The following is a 24776-nucleotide window of genomic DNA, read 5'->3' as shown; positions in this document are numbered from 1 at the left end:
GGAGAAAGGGAAAACACTTCTCTCGCTTGCTGTCCCTTTTAAAACTGAAACTGAAAATGAACTCCTGTCACCTGAGCTGCCCAGTTTTTTTTCCCTTCCTCCCAACATTGACATTATCTAAGGCTGTGAGCATGAGGCACACTGACTGTGAGAGCTGCAGAGATCAGGATTAAAAAAATACACTTCTTTAAGTTACGCTAACGTCACATGAGTGATTTAGAGAGGAGCTTACGGGTGATTCTGTTTCCACCTGCCCTTAACCTAGGTGCTGGGGAAGGTGGGTTTGGAAGGTGCTGCCTGAGGAACCTTGGTGAGTCACTGCAGTGTATCTTGTAGATGGTACACACGGCTGTCACTGTGTGTCGGTGGTGGAGGGAGTGAGTGTTTGTGGATGGGGTAGCAATCAAACGGGGCTGCTTTGTCCTGGATGGTGTCGAGCTTCTCGAGTGTTGTTGGAGCTGCACCCATCCAGGGGAGTATTCCATCACACTCCTGATTTCTGTCTTGGACAGGGAATCAGGAGGTGAGTTACTCTCCACAGGATTCTCAGCCTCTGGTAGCCACTGTGTCTGGGTCCCAGTTCAGTTTCTGGTGTTACTGTAAACCTACTTGTGACACTAATTCATTTTTAAAACTCCTCACCAGACAAGCACCTCATTTTTTTGTATCTATATCTTCCCTGGCATTCTGTCCTACAATCTGGTGCTGGTGGAGTGGGGAGGGGGGAATGTGTCAGGCTACAGATTGTGGTTGAGTACAATTCTGAGTGTGTGCCCCAACCGAAAAACATCAAAGACTTTTGAAGGTAAGCGAATTGGAGATGAGGTACAGATCAGCCATAAACTCCCTGAGTAGTGGGACAGTCCCAAAAGGGCTGAATGGCCACCTCCTCCCCTCCTCCTCCTCCTCCTCATGCCCGCTCACCAACCTGCCGGCCATTGTGTTTGGGTGCCAGCTCATCCCTCCCTTTCTTCCAGGAAAGACCATCGGTTGACGAAGGTGACCAAGGTCGGGGTTCCTCTGCTGAAACCGGAACACAAGTACAAAGGCACAACGGACAGCTTTGTCGGACTAATCCTGAGATTCCCTTGCCGCGTTGTCAGGTACGGCCGTCACTGCGCAGCAAACCTTGCTGAAAAAGAGAGGCACGTTGTCAAAGTTTTCCATCTTGCACTCAGCAGGACAGATTCGCAGCACATTGACAGTAAACGGAAGAATACTCCATGAGAAGAGAGGGCCGATTGGTTGGCAGGTGGACTCTGGTAGCTTCAAGAGTCTTATCCCTTTGTTCAGCAGTGCTCGGGACCTGTACTGCCCTCTGAACATAAATTGTCTTCCTTTTAACTCAGCTCCTTGTAAATGTCTGAAAGCTTTTTAAAAGACAAAATTGTACCCGCCTCTACTACTACCTCTGGCAGCTTGTTCCAGACACTCACCACCCTCTGTGTGAAAAAATTGCCCCTCTGGACACTTTTGTATCTCTCTCCTCTCACCTTAAACCTACGCCCTCTAGTTTTAGACTACCCTACCTTTGGGAAGAGATATTGACTATCTACCTGATCTGTGCACCAGGAAATTGAAAGAAAATTAAAAGCCTTGCCCTTGGTGTGGCATTTATCCACTGGGCCATTGTTTGTGTGTGCCCCTGTGTTGCATTTTGTTTTGTACTTTTACCACTCTCCATTTTCTGTTCTAATTGGATAGGTCGATGCTCTGTCTGTCAGCTCAGAGCAGGTTTTTTACCATCACTCCATGAATGTTATTGCCCTGGCCAGAAACTCCAAAGTGTTTTACGAAGGTAGCCTCGTCCCAAATTTCCACATTTGAATTTGCCATGAGTGAGCAGAAGGTGTTTTCACTCCAGGTTTGATACAAGTGACCCACTAGGGAGCTTTTCTCAAACACCACTTGGGAGCTTTTAACAAACAAAGTTTATTTAAGAAAAAAATTGTAATAAAAAGAAATTAGCATAACTTGCAAGATTTAATCATAACACAGTATAAACCTTAACAGCTAGCTATCTCTGATGTTCCAAGTCAAACACCATCCCATAGACATACATCCCTTTCTAGATTTGGCTTGAAAAGCAAGTATGTTCACGTGATGCTGGGTGTATGGTTTTTTTAACTCCTGCTGTGAATCGGTCCCTTTAACGTTGGATTAAAACTTTGAGGCTTTCTAATCCTGGAACGTTCAATACACCTCTGGAGAGAGAAGCACTGCCTTCTTCCACCTGCTTCTGGCAGCAGCTGAGAAAATGAAACAAAATCCTTGGACCTCTCCGTGGAAAAATATGTCCCTGGGCATATCACCTGACCTGTCAATCATCCAGGAACCAAGCTCCACTCAGCAATCCCCAAAAGATCATTTAACCCCAGAACACTACATTAGTTCAGATTAAAATCAGCAAGATGTCCATTATATTGCTTCAGTAACAATTAGAGGACACTGGTTACAGACAGCAAGGCACCGATAAAATGATAGCGGCTGCTTGAAAAAATCTGATTAAAATACATTTCTTTAAGGCACAGTATCGTCACACTAACATCCCATTAACGGGCTACCTGTTGGTTTTGCAGTTACCTGATGGCCAACACTTTTGGTCGACGGATGCTGTACCCTGGCTCGGTGTCTCTGCTACAGAAAGCCATCATGCCCATGTTACTGCAAGGGCAAGCACGTCTGATGGAAGAGGTAAGATCCATCGGTCTGGATACTGCCCTGGGAAGAGCCGAGTCGGATGGTGCTTGTGTTTCTGGGCTGGTTTTCCAGACAACCGGAGTAGCTAGCACTTCCCTCCTTCCAGCAGGCCATGGATTCAAGTTCCCATTCCAGAGAGTCGAGCTGATAATCTAGGACAAGGCTCCCTATTCAGTCATTAAAAAAAACCAGAAAAAGCTGGAAAACTCAAAGAAACTAGAAGCAGAGAGATCAGGATGGAGTTATATCGAACTGTGGTGAGGCCGCAGCTGGAGCACTGTGTGCAGTTCTGGTCTCCACGTTATCGGAAGGATGTGAGTGCTGTGGAGGGGGTGCAGAGGAGATTGGCCAGGATGCTGCCTGGGATGGAGGGTTTAAATGATGACGAGAGGTTGGGTAGGCTGGGGTTGTTTTCTCTGGAGCAGAGAAGGCTGAGGGGGGACCTGATCGAGGTGGGCAGGATTATGAAGGGCTTGGACAGGGTGGGATAGGGAACAGCCATTCCCCTTAGCTGAACGGTCAGTTACAAGGGGACACAAGTTAAAAGCGAGGGGTGGGGGATTTGAGGAGAAGCGTTTTTACCCAGAGGGTGGTGAGGGTCTGGAGTGCGCTGCCTGGGAGGGTGGTGGGGGTGGGATGCCTCACATCCTTTAACAAATACCTGGTGATGCCTCACATCCTTTAAAAAATACCTGGGTGAGCACTTGGCACATCGTAACATTCAGGGCTGTGGGCCAAGTGCTGGCTGGTGGGATTAGGTGGGCAGGTCAGGGCCTTTCACATGTTGGTGCAGACTCGATGGGCCGAAGGGCCTCTTCTACACTGTAATATTCCGTGATATATTTTAAATACTCGGGCATTATCTGATTTTTGTTTGTGGGATCTTGCAGTGCACAAATTGGCTCTAAATTTCCTGGCCTTGCTGCAGTCGGTTTCTCCTCCAGAGGCTGTGTAACCGCTCTGGGACGTCCTGGGGCTGAGCTGTATAGAAACAGATCCTGTTTCTCTCTGCAGTCCGGTGAGCGCAGTGAAGTGTACGACCCTGTACACAGTGACGGTGGCTCCCTCTCGATCAGTGTCCTGATAAAGGTGGTGAATGACCCACATCGCCCCCGCCCTCACCTTGCTCCTTCTTGTTGTTCTCAGTACCTGGGCAAGCGGGCCAAGCTGATCGCGTGCGACGGGAACCAGATTGACACAGTGTTCATCGACCGGAGACCAGCGGACACCGAGCGCGGGAAGAAACTGGTGAGGCACCAGTTGGTGGAGGGGGAGGATCGTCTTCACCTCGTTCCGGGGGGGGTGGGGGACTCGCGGGGGGGGGGGGTGATTTTAACTGGTAACGCGGGATCGGGGAGGGGTGGGTCTGTGTTCAGGGGGATCCGCTGGAATCCTGTCTGTCAAACGTGAGGCACGGTGCAGCTCAATCTGGCAGCTCTTGGTTCCGGTCTGCTGACTGGTAACCAGCAGTGGGCATTTACCTGGAGTGTGAGCTCCAACCCGTGACCAATTCTCCCTCTGCATTGTGCCACCTCGTAGCCACCCAGAAGCCCCCAAGTGGGGTCTGCACGGACGCCTGTCCCCGTAACTGATGACAGCGTGTGTCTAACTGAGCAGCCCACATATTAAAGGGTCTGCGTGCTGAGACTAATTTGTCCGTGCTCCTCCAGATGGAGAAACCAGAGTGAAGGGTGTGCACCACTGTCTGACTGAGAGGGGGGCAGAACGTGCTGAACCCCGGGGCTGATACCCAGCGGTGAAATCGAGCGTTAAGATGTGTGGCACCTGAAACCACTCTGAACCTTCCACAAGTCAGGAGCGTGACGGAATACTCCCCACTTGCCCTGGACGGGTGCAGCTCCCAACAACACTCGAGAAGCTCGACACCATCCAGGACAAAGCAGCCCCGCTGGATCGCCACCCACTCCACAAACACTCACTCACTCACTCCCTCCACCACCCACGCACAGTGACAGCCGGGTGTACCATCTACAAGATGCCCCGCAGCGACTCACCAAGGCTCCTTAAGTGGGAATCATTTGGAGGGGGAAGATGAGTAGCGGCTGTGGAAACACCTCCTCTCCCTCCCCTCCCTTCCCGCCTCAAGCTACAATAACAGGCACCACTGGGTGTTAGAGTGCGTTTCATTCAGAGCTAACCTGACATGTTCTCTGTTGTGGCAGGTGATCTGTTGCGAGGGAAATGCAGGATTCTATGAGGTTGGATGTGTCAGCACCCCACTGGAAGGTATTACGTGCTTTCGAAAGGAACGTACCCCTCACCACCCCCCCCCCCCGCCAACCCCCACAAGAAAACAGCAGCGCGGGCGGTTTGCAAAATCCTGCTGAATGCGCAGAATAGCGCGATGTCGGGGCTGAGTTGAGAGGAGCTCCAGGCCTCTCACTGCTGTACCTGCTGTGGGGGGGTCTTGTAACTCCACCCCTCCCGCCCCACCCCCAAGGGCGGTGGGGGGGGGGGGGGAGCGGAGACTTAACTAAATGTCCCATCCCTCCGATGGAATCTCGGGTCCGGCCTACACGTGACCCCAGATTCAGACAGCAATGTGTCCGATTCTTAACCACTCTCCGGAAATGGGAGGGACGGAGGGAGAGGGACAGAGGGAGAGGGACGGAGGGAGAGGGACAGAGAGAGTTGGTTCTCGGGGCAGTTGGGAATGGGTAACAAACGCTGGCCTGGCCCAGCGACACCCACATCCCGGGAATTGGTAAATATTTATTAAAATTGAATTGCATGAATGCTTGAAGGCGATAGATTTTTAGGGAACCATGGAAAGGAGGCAGAACTAATTAAACTGGGTTTAGAAACTAGAAGCAGGAGGAGGATGAGGCCAGTTGGCCCTTTGAGCCTGCTCCAGCATTCATTTTGATCCTGGCTGATCATCAAATTCAGTATCCTGATCTCCCCCCCCCTTCCCCCTCGATCCCTTTAGCCCCAAGATCTATATCTAATTTCTTCCTGAAATCACACAATGTTTTGGCCTCAGCTACTTTCTGTGGGAGTGAATTCCACACATTCCCCACCCTCTGGGTGAAGAAATTTCTCCTCAGCTCAGTTCTAAAACCCCTTATCCTCAAACTCTGATCCCCTAGTTCTGGATGCCCCCACCATGGGGAACATTCTTTCTGAATCTACCCTGTCTAACCCTGTTAGAATTTTATAAGTTTCTGTGGGACCTGCCAGCATGGATATGATGGACTGAATGGCCTGCTGCAGTGTTGCTATGAAATGATCCTGAGTCAGTGGATGGGAGGCTGGTTTGTGTGATGGATTGGGCTACATTCATGATCTTTTGTAGTTCCTTGCGGTCTTGGGCAGAGCAGGAGCCCAGACCGAGCTGTGATACAACCTGAAAGAATGCTTTCTATGGGGCATCTGTAAAAGTTGTATAATTGAAAAGGAAAATAAAATTGTGTCAAAGGAGAGGGTGTAGTGAGGGAGTGGGAGGAAAAACCTAGTGATGTCAATGAGACAGAACAGACGCAGTGGGTCGAATGGCCTCCTACTGTGCTTGAAGGATTCCATGCGGATTAGACAGGGTAGATACAGGGGGGATGTTCCCGAGAGTGAGGGGGAGTCCGGAACCAGGGGGTCACAGTCTGACGATTCAGGGTAGACCATTCAGGGTGGAGGTGAGGAGACATTTCTTCACCCAGTGAGCCGGTGGAATTCATTCCCACGGGAAGGAGTTGATGCCGAAACATTGGATGTATTGAAGAGGCGGCTGGATATCGCACTTGGGGGCGAACGGGATCAAAGGTTATGGGGAGAAAGCAGGATTAGGCTATTGAGTTGGACCATCAGCCATGATCGTAATGAATGACGGAACAGGCTCGAAGGGCTGAATGGCCTCATCCTGCTCCTGTCCTCCGTCTTTCTGTTTTTCCTCAGTTAACACCACCTCCCTGTTCCTGTTTTCCTCGCAGCCGGATATTCCGTACTCGGGTGGAACCATCCTGGTTTTGCAGGAAGCACGGTGAGTGGACGGGGGGGGGTGGGGATTGGGGTTGATTAGCAGGGAATCAGTGCTGGGGTTTTTCAAACACCTCCAGCTCCTGTGGCCCCGGTCACACTGCACCAGACTGAGGCTGCTTGGTATACAGGGCTGGTACGGGGCACCCGGGACTGGGCTGGTACGGGGCGCCCATTCCTGTAACATATTAATCCCCAACCAGAGGGGGAAAGGACAGTGTCTGACCCACTGTCCCACCCAGTCCCAGAGGGGGGGGAAAGGACAGTGTCTGACCCACTGTCCCACCCAGTCCCAGAGTGGGGGAAAGGACAGTGTCTGACCCACTGTCCCACCCAGTCCCAGAGGGGGGGGAAGGACACTGTCTGACCCACTGTCCCACCCAGTCCCAGAGGGGCTGGGAGTGGGGGTGACATCCAAGCAGTGATGTGTAACGACGGAGCTGTTTCTTAGAATAACCAACAGTTTGCGTCTGAATTGATCTTTTTAAGTCTTGAGTTTCTTTTTGTTGTCACTGCTGAAAAAGGGGAGACATTCTGTCAAAGCTTTTTATCTTGCACTCATCTGGACAGAGTGATATTGATGCAAGAGAAAATTGTGATTGGTGGAGGTGTTGCCATGGAGAATGCACCAGTTGATGCCGACTGACAGTTAACTGTCAAATATTTGAACTTGCCATTGATTTTCCTTTACACTGGGCTCTTGCGGACTTAAGCTAGAATGCACCAGTTCATGGCAATTGACAGTTAACTGCCAAGCTTCATTTGAACTTGCTAGCCAATTTGCCCTTTCGTTGGTGATCTTGCGGACTGTACTGGAATATACCAGTTGACAGCTACTGACAGTTAACCGCCAAATGTTTTTTCGCTTGCCCTGCGATTTACCCTTGTGTTGGTGTTCTTGCGGACTGTGCTAGAATGTACCAGTTGATAGTGACTGACAGAAAACTGCTAGGCTTTGTTTGAACTTGCCAGCCAATTTGCCCTTGCGTTAGCCTTCTTGCAGGCTGCTGGAATGCACCAGTTGACAGTAACTGATAGTTAATTGCCAAGCTTCGTTTGAACTCGCTAGCCGATTTGCCGTTGCATTGGTATTCTTGCAGCCTGTGCTGTAGAGTGAACGACAAAAAGCTTAGACACAATGTTTCTTGCGACATTTGCAGTTTTCGGTTTTATTCAAATGGCCATCTTGCTATTGACCCCTATGTGAGTGTATGTGTGCTTGCGTCCGCAGGGTGTTCCATTCCCTCAAAATGAGGCCAACGCCATGGATGTGGTGATGCAGTACGCCATCTATCACCTTAACTTCCCAGTCGAGGACATCATCATCTACGCTTGGTCCATTGGTGGCTTCACAGGTACAGCCTGCTTCTGTCATCCCTGACCCCTGACCCCATCTCCCTCCGTCTTGTCTCTGACAGAGCCCCATGGACCCCGTGGGGATGTGCTGGGGGGGGCCCCTGGTTTAGTTTATTTTCTGTTTATGTATTAGCGTCACAGGAGCCGTACATTAACACTGTAGTGAAGTTACTGTGAAAATCCCCTAGTTGCCACTCTCTGGCACCTGTTTGGGTTACACTGAGGGAGAATTTAGCACCCTAACCAGCACGTCCTTCAGACTGTGGGAGGAAACTGGAGCGCCCGGAGGAAACCCACACAGACACGAGGAGAATGTGCAGACCCTGCAGAGACAGTGACTCAATCCAGGAATCGAACCTGGGTCCCTGGGGCTGTGAGGCAGCAGTGCTAACCCACCGTGCTGCCATCTTAAAAGCAAAGCCCCAGAGGCCTCAGCGATGCTTATCCCTCAGGCCAGCATGAGCTGAAAGGAAAAGATTCAGAGAGATTGGCGTTTGTGGGAGTTGCCTGTGCGCAAATTGGCTCCTACGTTTCTCCCCTCACCCCCAGGCTGGCGCTGACCACAGTTCATTGACCGTGAGGACCGTGTTTGTGAGGGAGGCTGTAGAAATGTTTGCGCCTCCTGTCTCATCCTCCATCTCGATTGCTTCACAATGGAGCTTGCTGGGTAGTTTATGGTTCTCTCTGTCAAGGTCGGGTCCGCATCCTCTCAGGATTTCCCTGTGTTCAGATGTCTCAATGGGTTAGAGCCCAGGGATAGGGAAATCTGCCCTCCCCTACCCCCCGCGCCCGGCTCACTACTGCATGAAGTCTGGAGCAGAGCGGGAAAGGAAAGGAAACGCGAAACGACACGTTGGTCCAGCCCTCCTGAAGTTTGTGGACTGTGCTACTGTGCACCAGTTGATGGCGACTGACAGTTAACTGCCAAGCAATCTTTGAACTTGCCTGCCGATTTTGTCTTTTCCAGCTACTTGGGCCACGATGACCTACCCGGAGATCAGTGCCCTCATCCTCGATGCTTCCTTCGATGACCTTGTCCCCCTGGCACTGAAGGTCATGCCAGAGAGCCTCAGTAAGTGACCTTTAACACCCTCCCCACCACCCCTGCCCTTCACGTTTCCCCCGCCCCGGCACCAGACCAGTTAGGAATTGTTAGGAGAGGGAGGGGGAGAGGAAAGAATTGGGAGGTGGAAAGGAAGCTGGAGATGGGCAGAAAGGCGGGGATGGGGGAGGTTGGTAACGAGCGACAGGGTGATTACCGGGAGCGAGATGGACCTTTTGGCCTCGGTAGTGTCGCAGGGACATAACCTCACCCCCTCATCTTTCCATCTATATTATTGAGGTACAGGCAGAGGCAGTAGGACAGGCTGATAAGGCGGTGAGGGAGACACATGGAACCCTTCTATATTGGAAAAAAGCAAGTTACTGCGGATGCTGGAATCTGAAACACTGGAAAATCTCAGCAGGTCTTGCAGCATCTGTAAGGACAGAAAGGAGCTGATGTTTCGAGTCCAGATGACCCTTTGTCAAAGCTGCTTTGTCAGAGCTGATGAAGGGTCATATAGACTCGAAACTTTGGCTCTCTTCTGTCTCCGTCAGACTGCTGAGATTTTCCAGCATTGTTCTGTTCATAGAGTAAACAGAGGAGAAGGAAAGGAGAGAGTGCAGAATGTAGTGTTACAGTCATAGCGAGGGTGCAGAGAAAGATCAGCTAAATATTTGATCTGTTATTGTCACATATTGGGATACAGTGAATAATATTGTTTCTCGCACGCTGTACAGACAGAACATTTATAGAGAAGGAAAGGAGAGAATGCAGAATGTAGTGTTACAGTCACAGCGAGGGTGTAGAGAAAGATCAGCTTAATGCGAGGTAGGTCCATTCAAAAGTCTGACAGCAGCAGGGAAGAAGCTGTTCTTGAGTCGGTCGGTACGGGACCTCAGACTTTTGTATCTTTTTCCCCGACGGAAGAAGGTGGAAGAGAGAATGTCCGGGGTGCGTGGGGTCCTTAATTATACCGGCTGCTTTTCCCCGAGGCAGCGGGAAGTGTAGACAGAGTCAATGGATGGGAGGCTGGTTTGTGTGATGGATTAGGGGCTACATTCACCACCCTTTTGTAGTTCCTTGCGGTCTTGGGCAGAGCAGGAGCCCAGACCGAGCTGTGATACACCCAGGAAGAATGCTTTCTATGGGGTGTCTGTAGAAATCTAACACTTTGTCTTTCTGTCCCTTGTGTCTTGGGCAGAGGGACTTGTCACACGCACCGTCCGGGACTACTTGAATCTTAACAACGCGGACCAGCTGTGCAAGTGAGTCAGTGTGGGTGGCTCCCCCGTCTCTCTAACCCCACCGCCAGCCTGGTGTACTCTCCACGGCATTCGGCCTGTTGTCCGAAGTAACTGTCTTGTGTCCAGGCTGCCTCTGTGAGGCCTCAGCTGGAATAGTGCATCCAGTTTGGGCCCCTGTACCTTGGAGAGGTCACAGTAACACTGGAGGCAGTCCAAAGGGAGATTCGCCAGACTAATTCCTGGGATCAGCGGGTTGTCCGATCAAGAGAGACTGAATAACCTGGCCTCTGTATTCCTCGGAGTTCTGAGGAGTGAGGGGTGACCTTACTCAGACATATAAGATCCTTGGGGGGGGGGTTGACAGGGTAGATGGTGAGATGTTTTCTCGAGTGGGAGAGTCTTAAAAGAGGGGACCCAGCGACAAGATAAAGGTCACTTAAAACGTAGGTGTGTGGACATTTACTGCCTGGCAGTGTGTGTGTGGAGAGAGCGACGGAGTTATTATTTCCAAGAATTTTAGATTTTTGTTGTAGCCAAACCGGTTTTATTCATGGGCAGGATTTCCCGCCGCCTCCACCCGCAGGGGTTTCCCAGCAGCGGAGGTGGGATGAACAACAGGAGACCCCCTCCCGGGCCCCGGGGATGTCCCACAGCTGGACCGTGCTGGGTCACAGCCCCGGAACGCGCCGTGGTTTTGTGTCTGTGTCTAAGTTGCGAAGGGTCGCTGTCTGAAGCTTCTCACTTTCCGTTGGGCAGGTATCAGGGACCCGTGGTGCTGATCAGGCGGACCAAGGATGAGATCATCACCACCACGTAAGTGGAACGCCCCCTCGGATTGGGGCCTCTGTGAGGGACCCCCTTCCCGTCACCATCTCCTTCACCCGCCCCACACCCCCTGTCGACCTGTACCTCACCCGTCAGCATCACTCGAAGGGGTAAGATTGGCAGGGGAAAAGTGCAGGGGACTGGAGCTAACTGGACAAAGAGCTAGCATTGACGGGGTGGACCGAATGGCCTCTCGCGCCCAGCTGAGGAATTCTGTCACATTCAGCTCCCAGCGCTTGGCTGACACCCGGTGGTGTGAGCAAGGAACTGCGCTGCCTGGAGTTGCTCTGATGGAGATGGGGGGGGAGGGAGGGAGGGAGAGATCCTCAACCCGAGGGTGAAGTTCGGAATCAGAAAATGAAGAGAATCTCGGTGTGCCGGCCTCGCGAGGCAGAATAGGTGCTGGTTCCCGAGACAGCACCAACTGACTGTGTGTGTGTGTGGCTGCTTTAGTGCGGTGTGGGTTCCAGGCACCTCCACAGACACAGTGAGCAGGACCTGTAACTCACTCTGCTGTCACTGTGAAACCTGCACAGACCATTCCGTACCCAGGCCGGGTTCCCAGCGGCAAACCAAGGGACAATTTAGCAAGGCCAGTCTTCCTAACCCGCACATCTTTAGACTGTGGGAGGAAACCGGAGCAGCCGGAGGAAACCCACGCCGACACGGGGAGAATGTGCAAACTCCGCACAGACAGTGACCTGAGCCGGGAATCGAACCTCGGTCCCTAACGCTGTGAGATAGCAGTGCCGCTGTGAGATAGCAGTGCCACTGTGTCACCGGGAATGGAACCCGGGTCCCTGGCGCTGTGAGACAGCAGTGCTAACCCACTGTGTCACCGGGAATGGAACCCGGGTCCCTGGCACTGTGAGGCAGCAGCGCTAACCCACTGTGTCACCGGGAATGGAACCCGGGTCCCTGGCGCTGTGAGGCAGCAGTGCTAACCCACTGTGTCACCGGGAATGGAACCAGGGTCCCTGGCGCTGTGAGGCAGCAGCGCTAACCCACTGTGTCACCGGGAATGGAACCCGGGTCCCTGGCGCTGTGAGGCAGCAGTGCTAACCCACTGTGTCACCGGGAATGGAACCAGGGTCCCTGGCACTGTGAGAGAGCAGTGCTAACCCACTGTGTCACCGGGAATGGAACCCGGGTCCCTGGCGCCGTGAGACAGCAGTGCTAACCGCCAGAAGTTTCTAACCCTGGGAAGAAATGGTAAATGGAGAAGACAGTGACCAGCCTCTACCCTGGCACCTTAACCAGCTGTTACTTTTCTGTGCCCTTCTCCTCAGCGTTCCAGAAGACATCATGTCAAATCGTGGCAATGATCTTCTCTTGAGATTCCTGCAGTTCAGGTAAGGGACCCGCTGCCGTTTCCTGTCTGAGCCATTGACCCACCTTTCTTTTTTTGCCCTTTTCCTACCCCCTCCCTCAGTGCCTGACTGACCCCCCAACTGCCCCCCACTCACTGTTGGCTGCTTACACAGCGGTTAGCAAACGTTGGCAGGCTGTTTGACCAGGGAAACCGTCGCACCCTGGGCCCTTCCTCAGCAACAGCTGATTCCCGCAGTGTGCCTGTTACAGGCGAACTTCACCGGAGAGACCAATGGGATGGCTCATTTTTACAGGTGCTCCATAGAAAGCATTCCTCCTGGTTGTATCACAGCTTGGTCTGGGCTCCTGACTGCAAGGAACTACAAAAGCTCATTAGTGTAGCCCAACCTGCACCGACCACACTGCCCGTCTTAACTAAAACCCCCTACCCTTCCGGGGACCATACCCCTCTATTCCCATCCTATTCATGGATTTGTCAAGACTCCCCTTAAAAGCACTGTCGTGTCCACTTCCACTCCCTCCCCCGGCAGCGAGTTCCAGGCGCCCATCACACTCTGTGTAAAAAACCTGCCTTGTACATCTCCTTTAAACCTTGCCCCTCGCACCTTAAACCTGTGCCCCCTATAATTAACTCTTCCACCCTGGGGGAAAAAGCTTCTGACTATCCACTCTGTCCGTACCTCTCATAATTCTGTAGATTTCTATCAGGTCTCCCCTCAACCTCCATTGTTCCAGTGAGAACAAACCAAGTTTCTCCAACCTCTCCTCATAGCTAATGCCCTCCATACCAGGCAACCTCCTGGTAAATCTTTCCTGTACCCTCTCCAAAGCCTCCACATCCTTCTGGTAGTGTGGTGACCAGAATTGAACACTGTATTCCAAGTGCAGCCTAACTAAGGTTCTATAACACGTCAACATGACTTGTCAATTTTTAAACTCAGTACCCCGGCCGATGAAGGCGAGCATGCCGTATGCCTTCTTCACTACCTTCTCCACCTCCACTTTCAGTGACCTGTGTACCTGTACACCCAGATCCCTCTATCAATACTCTGAAGGGTTCTGCCATTTACTGTATATTTCCTATCTGTATTAGACCTTCCAAAATGCATTACCTCACATTCGTCCGGATTAATCTCCATTCGCCATCTCTCCAACTGATCTATATCCTGCTGTATCCTCTGATGGTCCTTATCGCTATCCGCAAATCCACCAACCTTTGTGTCGTCCACAAACTTACTGATCAAACCAGTTATATTTTCCTCCAAATCATTTATATATATATTACAAACAGTAAAGGTCCCAGCACTGATCCCTGAGGAACGCCACTTGTCACAGCCCTCCATTCAGAAACGCACCCTTCCACTGCTACCCTCTGTCTTCTTTGACCGAGCCAGTTTTGTGTCCACCTCGCCAGCTCCCCTCTGATCCCCTGTGACGTCTGTAAATACGGACAACGTACATCAGACAAACAGGCCAGTCGGCCCATCTAATCCAGGCCGGCAGACCGGTTCCATACCGGCCTCCTCCTGCCCTTCCTCCTTTCACTCCCAGCTTGCTTGCTCCCTCGTGTGCTCACTGACCTTCCCCTCAAACCCGTCCCTCGCCTCCATTGCACCGTGTGGGAAGGGGATCCCCATTCGCACCAATCTCAGGGTAAAGGGAGGGGAACTTTACTCTGGAAATCCCGGCTGGATTTAAATAACATCAATTCACCATTTTATTTAGCAGTTGGATTGATAGATCATAGAATCCCTACAGTACAGAAGGACGCCATTCAGCCCATCGAGTCTGCACTGACCACAATCACACCCAAATCCTATCCCCGTAACCGCATGCGCTTATCCTGCTAATCCCCCTGACACTAAGGGACAGTTTAGCTTGGCCAATCCACCCTAACCTGCACATCTTTGGACTGTGGGAGGAAACTGGAGCACCCGGAGGAAACCCACACAGACACAGGGAGAATACGCAAACTGTGTCACCGGGAATGGAACCCGGGTCCCTGGCGCTGTGAGGCAGCAGTGCTAACCCACTGTGTCACCGGGAATGGAACCCGGGTCCCTGGCGCTGTGAGGCAGCAGTGCTAACCCACTGTGTCACCGGGAATGGAACCCGGGTCCCTGGCGCTGTGAGGCAGCAGCGCTAACCCACTGTGACACCGGGAATGGAACCTGGGTCCCTGGCACTGTGAGGCAGCAGTGCTAACCCACTGTGCCACCGGGAATGGAACCCGGGTCCCTGGCACTGTGAGGCAGCAGTGCTAACCCACTGTGTCACCGGGAATGGAACCCGGGTCCCTGGCACTGTGAGACAGCAGCGCTAACCCACTGTGTCACCGGGAATGGAACCCGGATCTCTGGCGCTGTGAGGCAGCAGCGCTAACCACCATGCCGCCCATGTCACTCACTGAAGGAGCACAAACGAATATTAAAGCTCCCAGCTCCTGAGGATGGCAGCATCGGCTGTTTGGAGTGGGTGATGTGCGTCCTCGCTGCTAACCCTGCCTTCAGCTGAGCACAGCGCGGGTCCCTGATCTCTCCGCTGCAGGTCTGTACTCGCAGTTACACGCTGCTACCTCCAGATGTGAGGCCTGAGCTGGAGGTCTCCATCCCCACCCCTGTGTGTTCTCAGGGTCCAGTGTTAAATCACCTCCACTCTGGGTCAATATGCGCTGAGGGAGCTGGTCAGTCAGCCCGTTCGCTGCTTGTAGACACTGCCACCTGTGGGCCAGGAGGTCCCCAGAGGGTCGGGCTGGTGAGGTGTAACAAGAGTGTAATGAGGGCCTGATCCGTGAGTCTTCATCAATTCCTGCTTTCCAAATTCCCAACATCCCCGATTTCAGTGTGGCTGATAATCTGTGTAATGAGGGTGTAATGGGGATCAGTGAGTGATAATCTGTGTAATGAGGGTGTAGTGGACATCAATGAGTGATAATCTGTGTAATATGGGTGTAATGGGGATCAGTGAGTGATAATCTGTAATGAGGGTGCAATGGGAATCAGTGAGTGATAATGCCTGTAATGAGGGTGTAATGGGGATCAGTGAGTGATAATCTGTAATGAGGGTGTAATGGGGATCAGTGAGTGATAATCTGTAATGAGGGTGTAATGGGAATCAGTGAGTGATAATCTCTGTAATGAGGGTGTAATGGGGATCAGTGAGTGATAATCTGTAATGAGGGTGTAATGGGAATCAGTGAGTGATAATCTCTGTAATGAGGGTGTAATGGGAATCAGTGAGTGATAATCTGTAATGGAGATCAGTGAGTAATCTGTAATGAGGGTGTAATGGGGATCAGTGAGTAATCTGTAATGAGGGTGTAATGGGGATCAGTGAGTGATAATCTGTAATGAGAGTGTAATGGGAATCAGTGAGTGATGATGTCTGTAATGAGGGTGTAATGGGAATCAGTGAGTGATAATGTCTGTAATGAGGGTGTAATACTGATTGATGATTTGATAGTTGAGAATTTACCCCATGCACTGTCGCAGTTTAAAGCTGTCACATTGCTGCTGCCAGGTACCCCAAGGTGATGGAAGAGGAAGGAGTCCGAGTTGTTCGGGAATGGCTGAGTGCCTCAAATCCACTGCAGGAAAGTAAGTTCAACTCACACGGACAACTCTGATATTTACAGCGGTTCTCAGGCAGTCTGGAAGGGCTGAATGGCCTCCTGCTGCTTTTACATTGCCCATGTTCCCGGTGCTACGCGGAGGGGGTGCTGCGCTGCCCCCAGTCCCACGTTGATGCAGCCCTCTGAACGCACGAATATGTCACGGTTCCCGTCACGCCGGGGGACGTTACAACGTGCGATGTTCCTCTGAGCCACTGCTGTTCAGGCCAAAGACTCGTTCAGAGGGGGTTTAACAAGGAAGTGGAGAGGGAGGGGAACTCCTGACCCTGGGGCGGGAGGGTTGGGGAGGTGACGGCAGCTGAAGACACTGGCAGAGGGGATCGGAATCAGGAATACCCAAGAAGTGGGAATAGTGAGGGGCGCAGATGTCCCCGCCGGGAAGAGCAGCTGGTTCTGAATCGACGCTACCTCCCCAGAACAGATGAACCACTATTTTCCTGGAGCTGTTTGTGGACTCTTGCTGTGCGTGCATCGGCTTGTCAGGACAGCATTGGCTGTTTGAGAAAGGGCTTTGCTGGCACTTTGCCTGCTGGTGGGTGTGTATAAAGACAGAGCTCCTCGGAGGGCGGGGGCAGGAGGGTGGGGGTGGGGGACACCGGGTCCCGGGCGTGCAGGAGCCCCGGTACGTTCAGCTTCACTCTTCATCCAGCTTCCCCTGTTTTCCTCTGCAGCCGCTCTGTACAGCCGGTACGAGGTGGACGATGACTGGTGCACCTCCGTCCTGCAGTCCTACAAGTCGGAGCACGGCGGGGAGTTCCCCTGGACTGTCGGTGAGTGCGGCCTCTACAGCTGGTAATTCAGCCCATCTAGCCTGGGCTGGTGTTCCGTCTTGCGCTGTCAGCCCTACCTTGTACCCAACCTGCCTCCCCTTGTATGCTCCCGTCCTGCATTCGAACAGCAGACCATCCGTCAAAGTGTTACTGGGAAAAGAGACAGCCTGTCGAAACTTTCCATCCTGCACTCATCAGGTCAGAAAAGTGAGAGCACCAAAACTCAAAGGGAGCAGCAATTTGTTACCATTGGGAAGGGTTGCTGTTGGGTTGGCAGGTGGACACTGATCGGGTGAACCTGTGTACAGAGAGCTGGGTCACAGGGGCTGAGCTGGGAGTGTGGAATCTGGGTGAACCTGTGTACAGAGAGCTGGGTCACAGGGGCTGAGCTGGGAGTGTGGAATCTGAACCTGTGTACAGAGAGCTGGGTCACAGGGGCTGAGCTGCCTGGTCCCGCACAGTGTGGACCTGGTTTGAGGGTGATTGGCGGTGGCTCTGTGCATCCACAGTGACTCTGTGTACCCGCTTGCTGTTCACTCATTGCATAAATTCAATACCTCACCAGTAGGGCAGCTTAGTGACACAGTGGGTTAGCACTGCTGCCTCACAGCGCCAGTGACCCGGGTTCCATTCCCGGTGACACAGTGGGTTAGCGCTGCTGCCTCACAGCGCCAGGGACCCGGGTTCCATTCCCGGTGACACAGTGGGTTAGCACTGCTGCCTCACAGCGCCAGGGACCCGGGTTCCATTCCCGGTGACACAGTGGGTTAGCACTGCTGCCTCACAGCGCCAGGGACCCGGGTTCCATTCCCGGTGACACAGTGGGTTAGCACTGCTGCCTCACAGCGCCAGGGACCCGGGTTCCATTCCCGGTGACACAGTGGGTTAGCACTGCTGCCTCACAGCGCCAGGGACCCGGGTTCCATTCCCGGTGACACAGTGGGTTAGCACTGCTGCCTCACAGTGCCAGGGACCCGGGTTCCATTCCCGGTGACACAGTGGGTTAGCTCTGCTGCCTCACAGCGCCAGGGACCCGGGTTCCATTCCCGGTGACACAGTGGGTTAGCACTGCTGCCTCACAGCGCCAGGGACCCGGGTTCCATTCGCGGTGACACAGTGGGTTAGCGCTGCTGCCTCACAGCGCCAGGGACCCGGGTTCCATTCCCGGTGACACAGTGGGTTAGCGCTGCTGCCTCACAGCGCCAGGGACCCGGGTTCCATTCCCGGTGACACAGTGGGTTAGCGCTGCTGCCTCACAGCGCCAGGGACCCGGGTTCCATTCCCGGTGACACAGTGGGTTAGCGCTGCTGCCTCACAGCGCCAGGGACCCGGGTTCCATTCCCGGTGACACAGTGGGTTAGCACTGCTGCCTCACAGCGCCAGGGACCCGGGTTCAATTCCTGGTGACACAGTGGGTTAGCACTGCTGCCTCACAGCGCCAGGGACCCGGGTTCAATTCCGGCTTAGGTCACTGTCTGTGTGGAGTTGCACATTCTCCCTGTGTCTGTGTGGGTTTCCTCCGGGTGCTCCAGCTCTCTCCCACACTGCAGAGATGTGCGGTTAGGTGAATTGGCCGTGCTCAATTACCCCTTATTGTTGGGGGATGAGCAAGGTAAATGTGTGGAGTTATGGGAATAGGGCCTGTGATCGATGCAGACTCGATGGGCTGGACGGCCTCTTCTGCATTGCTGGGATTCGATGATTCTCTAACTCTGCACTGGTCTCACTTTTTTTGTTTCGCTTCTTTTTTCCCACCAGGGGAAGACATGCCAGCCGAGGGGAGGAGGCAGCTGGCGATATTCCTGGTGAGTGATTATCCCAGACCCCGGCAGGGTTGCTTGTCGCGGTTTGTGTGTCGAGAGGGGTCCTCGGACCACCGTGTTCGAGATGGTGAAAGGGTTTGATTGGGTGGATAGATCAGGGCTTGTTTCCACTGGAGTGGGGAGTCCCAATTAGGGGAAAGTATTAGGAAGCAAAATCTGTGGCATTCACTGCCCCAGAGTGAGGGGGGGGTGGGGGGGGGGGGTGATGCCGGGACAGTGAGTAAATGTGAGGAGGAGTTTGACAGATTTTTAATTAGTTATGGGGAGAAGGCAGAAAAATGGGGGTGAGAAGCACATCAGCCACGATCGAATGGCAGAGCAGACTCGATGGGCTAAATGGCCTCATTCTGCTGCTATATCTGATGAACCTATGGAAAGGTAGAACATATTCGATGGGCCAAATGGCCTCCTGCTTCTAATTCGAGTTAATTTTGCAGCCAGTTTCTGCGCACAGCTAAATGCTTGTGTCTTGGGAGGGTCTATGGGGATTGAACAGGTGAAGGGGGGGGTCTCAGGGAGGTCTGTGGGGGTTTGATCAGGTGAAGGGGGGTCTCAGGGAGGTCTGTGGGGGATTGATCAGGTGAAGGGGGGTCTCAGGGAGGTCTGTGGAGGTTTGATCAGGTGAAGGGGGGGTCTCAGGGAGGTCTGTGGGGGTTTGATCAGGTGAAGGGGGGTCTCAGGGAGGTCTGTGGGGGATTGATCAGGTGAAGGGGGGTCTCGGGGAGGTCTGTGGGGGATTGATCAGGTGAAGGGGGGTCTCAGGGAGGTCTGTGGGGGTTTGATCAGGTGAAGGGGGGGTCTCAGGGAGGTCTGTGGGGGTTTGATCAGGTGAAGGGGGGTCTCAGGGAGGTCTGTGGGGGATTGATCAGGTGAAGGGGGGTCTCAGGGAGGTCTGTGGGGGATTGATCAGGTGAAGGGGGGTCTCAGGGAGGTCTGTGGGGGATTGATCAGGTGAAGGGGGGTCTCAGGGAGGTCTGTGGGGGATTGATCAGGTGAAGGGGGGTCTCGGGGAGGTCTGTGGGGGATTGATCAGGTGAAGGGGGGTCTCAGGGAGGTCTGTGGGGGATTGATCAGGTGAAGGGGAGTCTCAGGGAGGTCTGTGGGGGTTTGATCAGGTGAAGGGGGGTCTCAGGGAGGTCTGTGGGGGTTTGATCAGGTGAAGGGGGGTCTCAGGGAGGTCTGTGGGGGATTGATCCGGTGAAGGGGGGTCTCGGGGAGGTCTGTGGGGGTTTGATCAGGTGAAGGGGGGTCTCAGGGAGGTCTGTGGGGGATTGATCAGGTGAAGGGGAGATGGTCTTGGGGGGGGTTCTGTGAGGATTGAACAGGTGAAGTGGTGGTGGGGTGGGGGGCAGAGTCTCGGAGGTGAAGGTTGGGAAGTCTGCGTGTTCACAGCCCCTTCGCCTCTTGTGTTCCAGGCACACAAACACATGAAGAACTTTGATGCCACGCACTGCACACCGCTGCCATCATACGAGTTTGCGCTGCCCTGGTCCTTGTAGAGGGATTGGCCAGCACAGCCCAGCGTGAGCGAGGCAGAGAGAATGGCGTCGCAGACTGACGCTCCCCGTGGGAAGACATCTCCAGGTTCTGCTGCTGTATTGAACTCCCGGTCTGGCCCCACGCCGTGGCATTCGAACCTTCCTGCCACGTCTTTTCTGTTCCGAATCCGAGGGGATTGTCCCTCGTCTCTGACTCTGGATCTGAAGTTGTAACGATTCTTTCTTTTTTGAAATGGGATTGAAGCAGCTTCTTCTCCGGCAGGCCTCGTCCCTTTGTCTTAGACTGCTCGAGATCCTTTCCTTCCTCCGTCTGTCCATCTCCCCCTCTCCCATTTCTCTCCTGTGGGTTCTGGGTCCTCCAAACCTCTCCAGCACCTCACGTTACGGATTGGTGAGGCGCCTCGGGCAAGCGTTGGCTGGTTCTTGGGCATTGAGGATGAAGATTTTCCCCTCCCAGTTTTTGCAGTTGCCCTTTTGTTATTGCTAAGCCAGCACGCACACGCAGAGGCGCTGAATCTGCTGCTCCTCTGCTGTGTCTCGGTCTCACGTTGGTCCCCGTGTCTGTTTAAAACCGTGTCACATGCCTTGAGTTACAGAAACTTCCAGCGAAGATGGGAAATGCTGTACGCTTGTCAGTGTGCCCTGTGGGGCGGGGTGTGGATGTCTGCACCGCTCTGTAAGTCAACACTGACCTTTGTACGCAACCATCTTCCATTTGCAGCAGTCCATTGGCTCAGCTTCCCCTGCACTCCCAGAGAGAGGGAACCTGGACCCACTTCCACCTGGAAAATATCAACCCTTGTGGCTAAATTTCTCAAACACATGCGCACACACTCACGGTGTTCCACCTGCTTGGGCTGCTGTTACACACACGCAGGAACAGTGGAAATGGGAAGTGCCACCCAGGCAGTTGTTGGGATAGGCGGCTGAGACACAGGGCAGTAAGTCCACCCTGTCCAGAGCCCAGTATTGGTGCTGCGTACACCTCTCACCATCACCACCCATTCCTCCCTTCCATCTCTGTATCCCTCTCTGAACAATCCATTCCTCACAGACTAGCTCAGGGAGAGACTGAAAGACCTGAGCTCCTCATCGTATTGTCTCTATCTCCCCTTGTCCCCTCTCTCTCTCTATCTCACTGCCTCCTTGTCCAGTTCCCCTCCCTCTGTCACTCTCTCCCTCCTTCTCCGCCTGCCTCCCCCCCAGCTCCGCCCGCCTCCCTCCCTTCATCTGTTCAATCCCCACAGACCCCCTGAGACAGAGAGAGAGAGATACAGACACATGCACACACACATACACACACACACACACACACACATTCTCACACACTTGGGCCCACTCGAGGTTGCTGGATAGTGATTAGGTTCCTCAAGAAGACCTACGACACAGCCGACAATCCCACTACCGCTTATCTTGGGATCTTCCTGTGTGAAGAATGTATATCAGAGGAGGTGGGCCCAGCCCAGGGAGGCGGCTGCAGCTAAGCACGTCCCTGTTATTGTGCTGGAATTCCACCCCCTTTGCGCTGAGCTGGGAAGCCTGGTGAAACGGTGAGCATTGGGAATGGTCACACAGCATCTTAGCCCAGCCGCTTGGACGGGAGTGTCTGAGAGTGGGACAGAGATGTGACTCTCTTACCCTCATTAGAAAGGTCCAGGGTACGGAGCCAACTCCGACTCCCAGAGCCGTCAGTTACCCAATGGGTGGACTAGATTAAAACTTCCATTCATCCCCCACCCCCATTCCCGGAGTCTGTTTCACCATTGGTGGAATTCCGTATCCTAACTCTGTCGAGCTCAGTCTCTTTGTCTCGTGAACTGTACGTCAGCCTCGGCTTTGAAAGAGGGACGTGTGGCCGAGGCTTTTCTCCTCGTGCTCTTCCGGACAAACACAAGAATACCAAATTTTAAACTGGTCGCCAGCACTTTTGCGACAGGAGGAAAAGTGATGCTGATTGGACAGTAAGTCGCGAGTCGAGCCAATTGTGTCCTCGTAGAAATGGAGAAAATAGGAGGAGGCCGTTCGGCCCTTTGAGGCTGCTGTGCCATTTATTTTGATCATTGCTGATCATCCAATTCAATAGCCTGATTTTCTCCCCCCCTTCCTCCCCCCCCCCCCAGCGTATCCCTTGATCCCCTTCACCCTGAGTGCGATATCTAACTGCTTCCTGAAAACAGGCAATGTTTTGGCCTCGCCTACATTCTGTGGGAGCGAATTCCACAGATTTACCACTCGCTGGGTGAAGAAGTCTTTCCTCATCTCTGTCCTAAATGGTCTACTCTGAATCCTGGTTCTGGACTCCCCCATCATCAGGAATTTCTTCCTTGCATCACCCTGTCCAGTCCTATTAGAATCTTACAGGTTTCTCTGTGATCTCCCCCTCATTCTTCTGATCTCCAGCGATTATAACCCAAAGCTAGTCTATCTCTCCTCATACGTCAGTCCCACCATCCCAGGAATCAGCCTGGTAAACCTTTGCTGCACTCCCTCTATAGCAAGAATATATTTTCTCCAATAAACACACAAAAACTGCGCACCATATTCTGGATGTAGCTTCACCAAGGCTCTATATAATTGCAACAACACATCCCTGCTCCTGTACTCAACCTCTCGCTATGAAGGCCAACTGTACCTGCGCACTTCCTTCAGTGACTGTACACAAGGATACCAAGGTCTCGTGGCACACTGCCCTCTCCTCATTTATTGTCATAGGTTCTTCCCCCCACCATCCCCCGAATAGTTCCAGCCCCATGGCCTCCCCCACATGTCTTCACCAAGCGGGTGGCGGTGCAGGAACTGGGATGTTGTGGCCTATCTGTTCTTTAATGTTAATTTGGACACGAAAGGAGTGGACTGACGAAATCAGCTGGTGTCCTTTTCTCCTGCAGTATGAATTGTGGTGAGAGTTGGAAATTTGGTATTCTTGCATTTGTCCGGACGAGTCAAAACCCCAGCAGCAAATCCCTCGCGCCTGGGTGACAATTTAGCCCAGTGACGGTTTCTCAAAGTTAGTAATCCAGCGAGCAATCATCCTCTCTTTTCCAGAAGAGGATTCCCGCCGTTCCTTGGAATTTTCAATCCCTCTCCTGAATAATTTAGTTCTCTTGTTTTGGAACCTCCACCTGACTGCTGTGAAAGTGAGCGAGAGCATGTTTGTGCTTCTGTTCTTTTGGTTTTTTTTTAAACTCGTGATGAAGTGAAGGGTTATCTCTTCGTAGTCTTGCGATCAGTTTGCCCAGGCGATGTGTGCTGGCTGGGGAGGGGATATAGGCTTCCTCAGTGCCCGAAACTCTGTAAAATTATCGACCCATCTCCTTGTGTTTGTCAATTGGGACCAAATTTCAAACAAAGGAAAACCTTTCCCTCCGTCCCTCCCATCATCCTGTCCTCCCTTCCCCTCTCTCTCCCTCCCCTCCTCTCCCTCCTTCCCTCCCCTCCTCTCCCTCCTTCCCTCCCCTCTCTCCCTCACTCACCCCCTCGATGGTTTCTAAGAATGTATAAAGTGCATCATTGAACGTCATATCTGAAGAGTGGTTTGTATGTGGATGGATAACTTAGCGATAAAAGAAAACCACAGTGAAAAGCTGACTGCTCGCGGCTGCTGTTTTCAGTGGGGAATCGCTGGCGCGTTGAAGGAGGTTTCTTTCTCGATGTGGCCTTTGAGTTGTCCCTTTGCCCCCGTCAGGCCCCGTCTCTCACCACTTTGTCACCTTGGTGTTGTCGCCCAGCCATCGCTGCAGAGTTGGGGGTGCCTCTGAAGAAAATGTAGCAGTCACCACGAGACACAGCTCAGGAACGCAGGGTACTGAACAGCTTCTCAATGATAGATGTCCTGACCTATCCTGAATCCGAGGGGGGGGCAGGGGGGAACAAGGATTGCAAAGGGTGGGAGAATTGAAGTTACAAGCAACAGAATACCCTTTCCTGAATAAGTATCACAACACCAGGTTAAAGTCCAACAGGTTTATTTGGAATCAGGAGCTTTCAGAGCTCTACTCCATCAGGTGAGTGGAGAGGAAGGTTCACAAACCCAGCATGTAGACAAAGACACAACTGCATGATAGTAGTTGGAATGAGAGTCTGAGCAGGTAAGTCTTTACAGGTACAGAGAGTGCGAGTGGAGAGAGGATTAAGCACAGATTAAAGAGATGAGTATTGTCTCAGAATCCTACAGTGCAGGAGGAAGCTATTTGGCCCATCAAGTCTGCACTGACCACAATCCCACCCAGGTCCTACCCCCACAACCCCATGCACTTTACCCTAGCTAGTCCCCCTGACTCTAAGGGTCAATTTATCACGGCCAACCCACCTAACCCACACATCTTTGGACTGTGGGAGGAAACCGGCGCACCCAGAGGAAACCCACCTAGACACGGAGAAAGTGCAGACTCCACACAGACAGTGACCCAAGCCGGGAATCGAACCCGGGTTCCTGGCGCTGTGAAGAAGCGGAGCTAACCCACCGTGCCACACCCAGAAAATTAGCTGAATTTGTGGATTAATAGTCAAGCGATAATACCACAAGGTCATCATCTCTCTTTCAAGTGACACCCTTTCAAAC

General features: G+C 52.8%; 1 protein-coding gene across 1 annotated transcript in view; it reads left to right on the top strand.

The window, feature by feature from the left end:
• abhd16a (abhydrolase domain containing 16A, phospholipase) overlaps positions 1-23631 on the top strand; it is a 40232-nt gene extending 16601 nt beyond the window's left edge. The window contains exons 7-20 of the mRNA XM_080182016.1: positions 978-1103; positions 2580-2694; positions 3847-3948; positions 4884-4947; positions 6645-6694; positions 7922-8045; positions 9014-9118; positions 10293-10356; positions 11092-11148; positions 12450-12512; positions 16012-16088; positions 16795-16893; positions 18652-18698; positions 20132-23631. Of these exons, the coding sequence (XP_080038142.1) occupies positions 978-1103; positions 2580-2694; positions 3847-3948; positions 4884-4947; positions 6645-6694; positions 7922-8045; positions 9014-9118; positions 10293-10356; positions 11092-11148; positions 12450-12512; positions 16012-16088; positions 16795-16893; positions 18652-18698; positions 20132-20215 (1177 nt within the window). The 3' untranslated portion in view covers positions 20216-23631. The remainder of the gene's footprint in view (positions 1-977; positions 1104-2579; positions 2695-3846; positions 3949-4883; positions 4948-6644; positions 6695-7921; positions 8046-9013; positions 9119-10292; positions 10357-11091; positions 11149-12449; positions 12513-16011; positions 16089-16794; positions 16894-18651; positions 18699-20131) is intronic.
• The last annotated feature ends 1145 nt before the right edge of the window (positions 23632-24776 follow it).

This window comes from Carcharhinus amblyrhynchos, unplaced genomic scaffold (assembly GCF_965287045.1).
Source record: "Carcharhinus amblyrhynchos unplaced genomic scaffold, sCarAmb.v2.hapA scaffold_45, whole genome shotgun sequence".
Classification (NCBI taxonomy): Eukaryota; Metazoa; Chordata; class Chondrichthyes; order Carcharhiniformes; family Carcharhinidae; genus Carcharhinus; species Carcharhinus amblyrhynchos.
The sequence above is the reverse complement of the archived record's forward strand: the minus strand, read 5'-3'. Positions and strand labels throughout refer to the sequence as shown.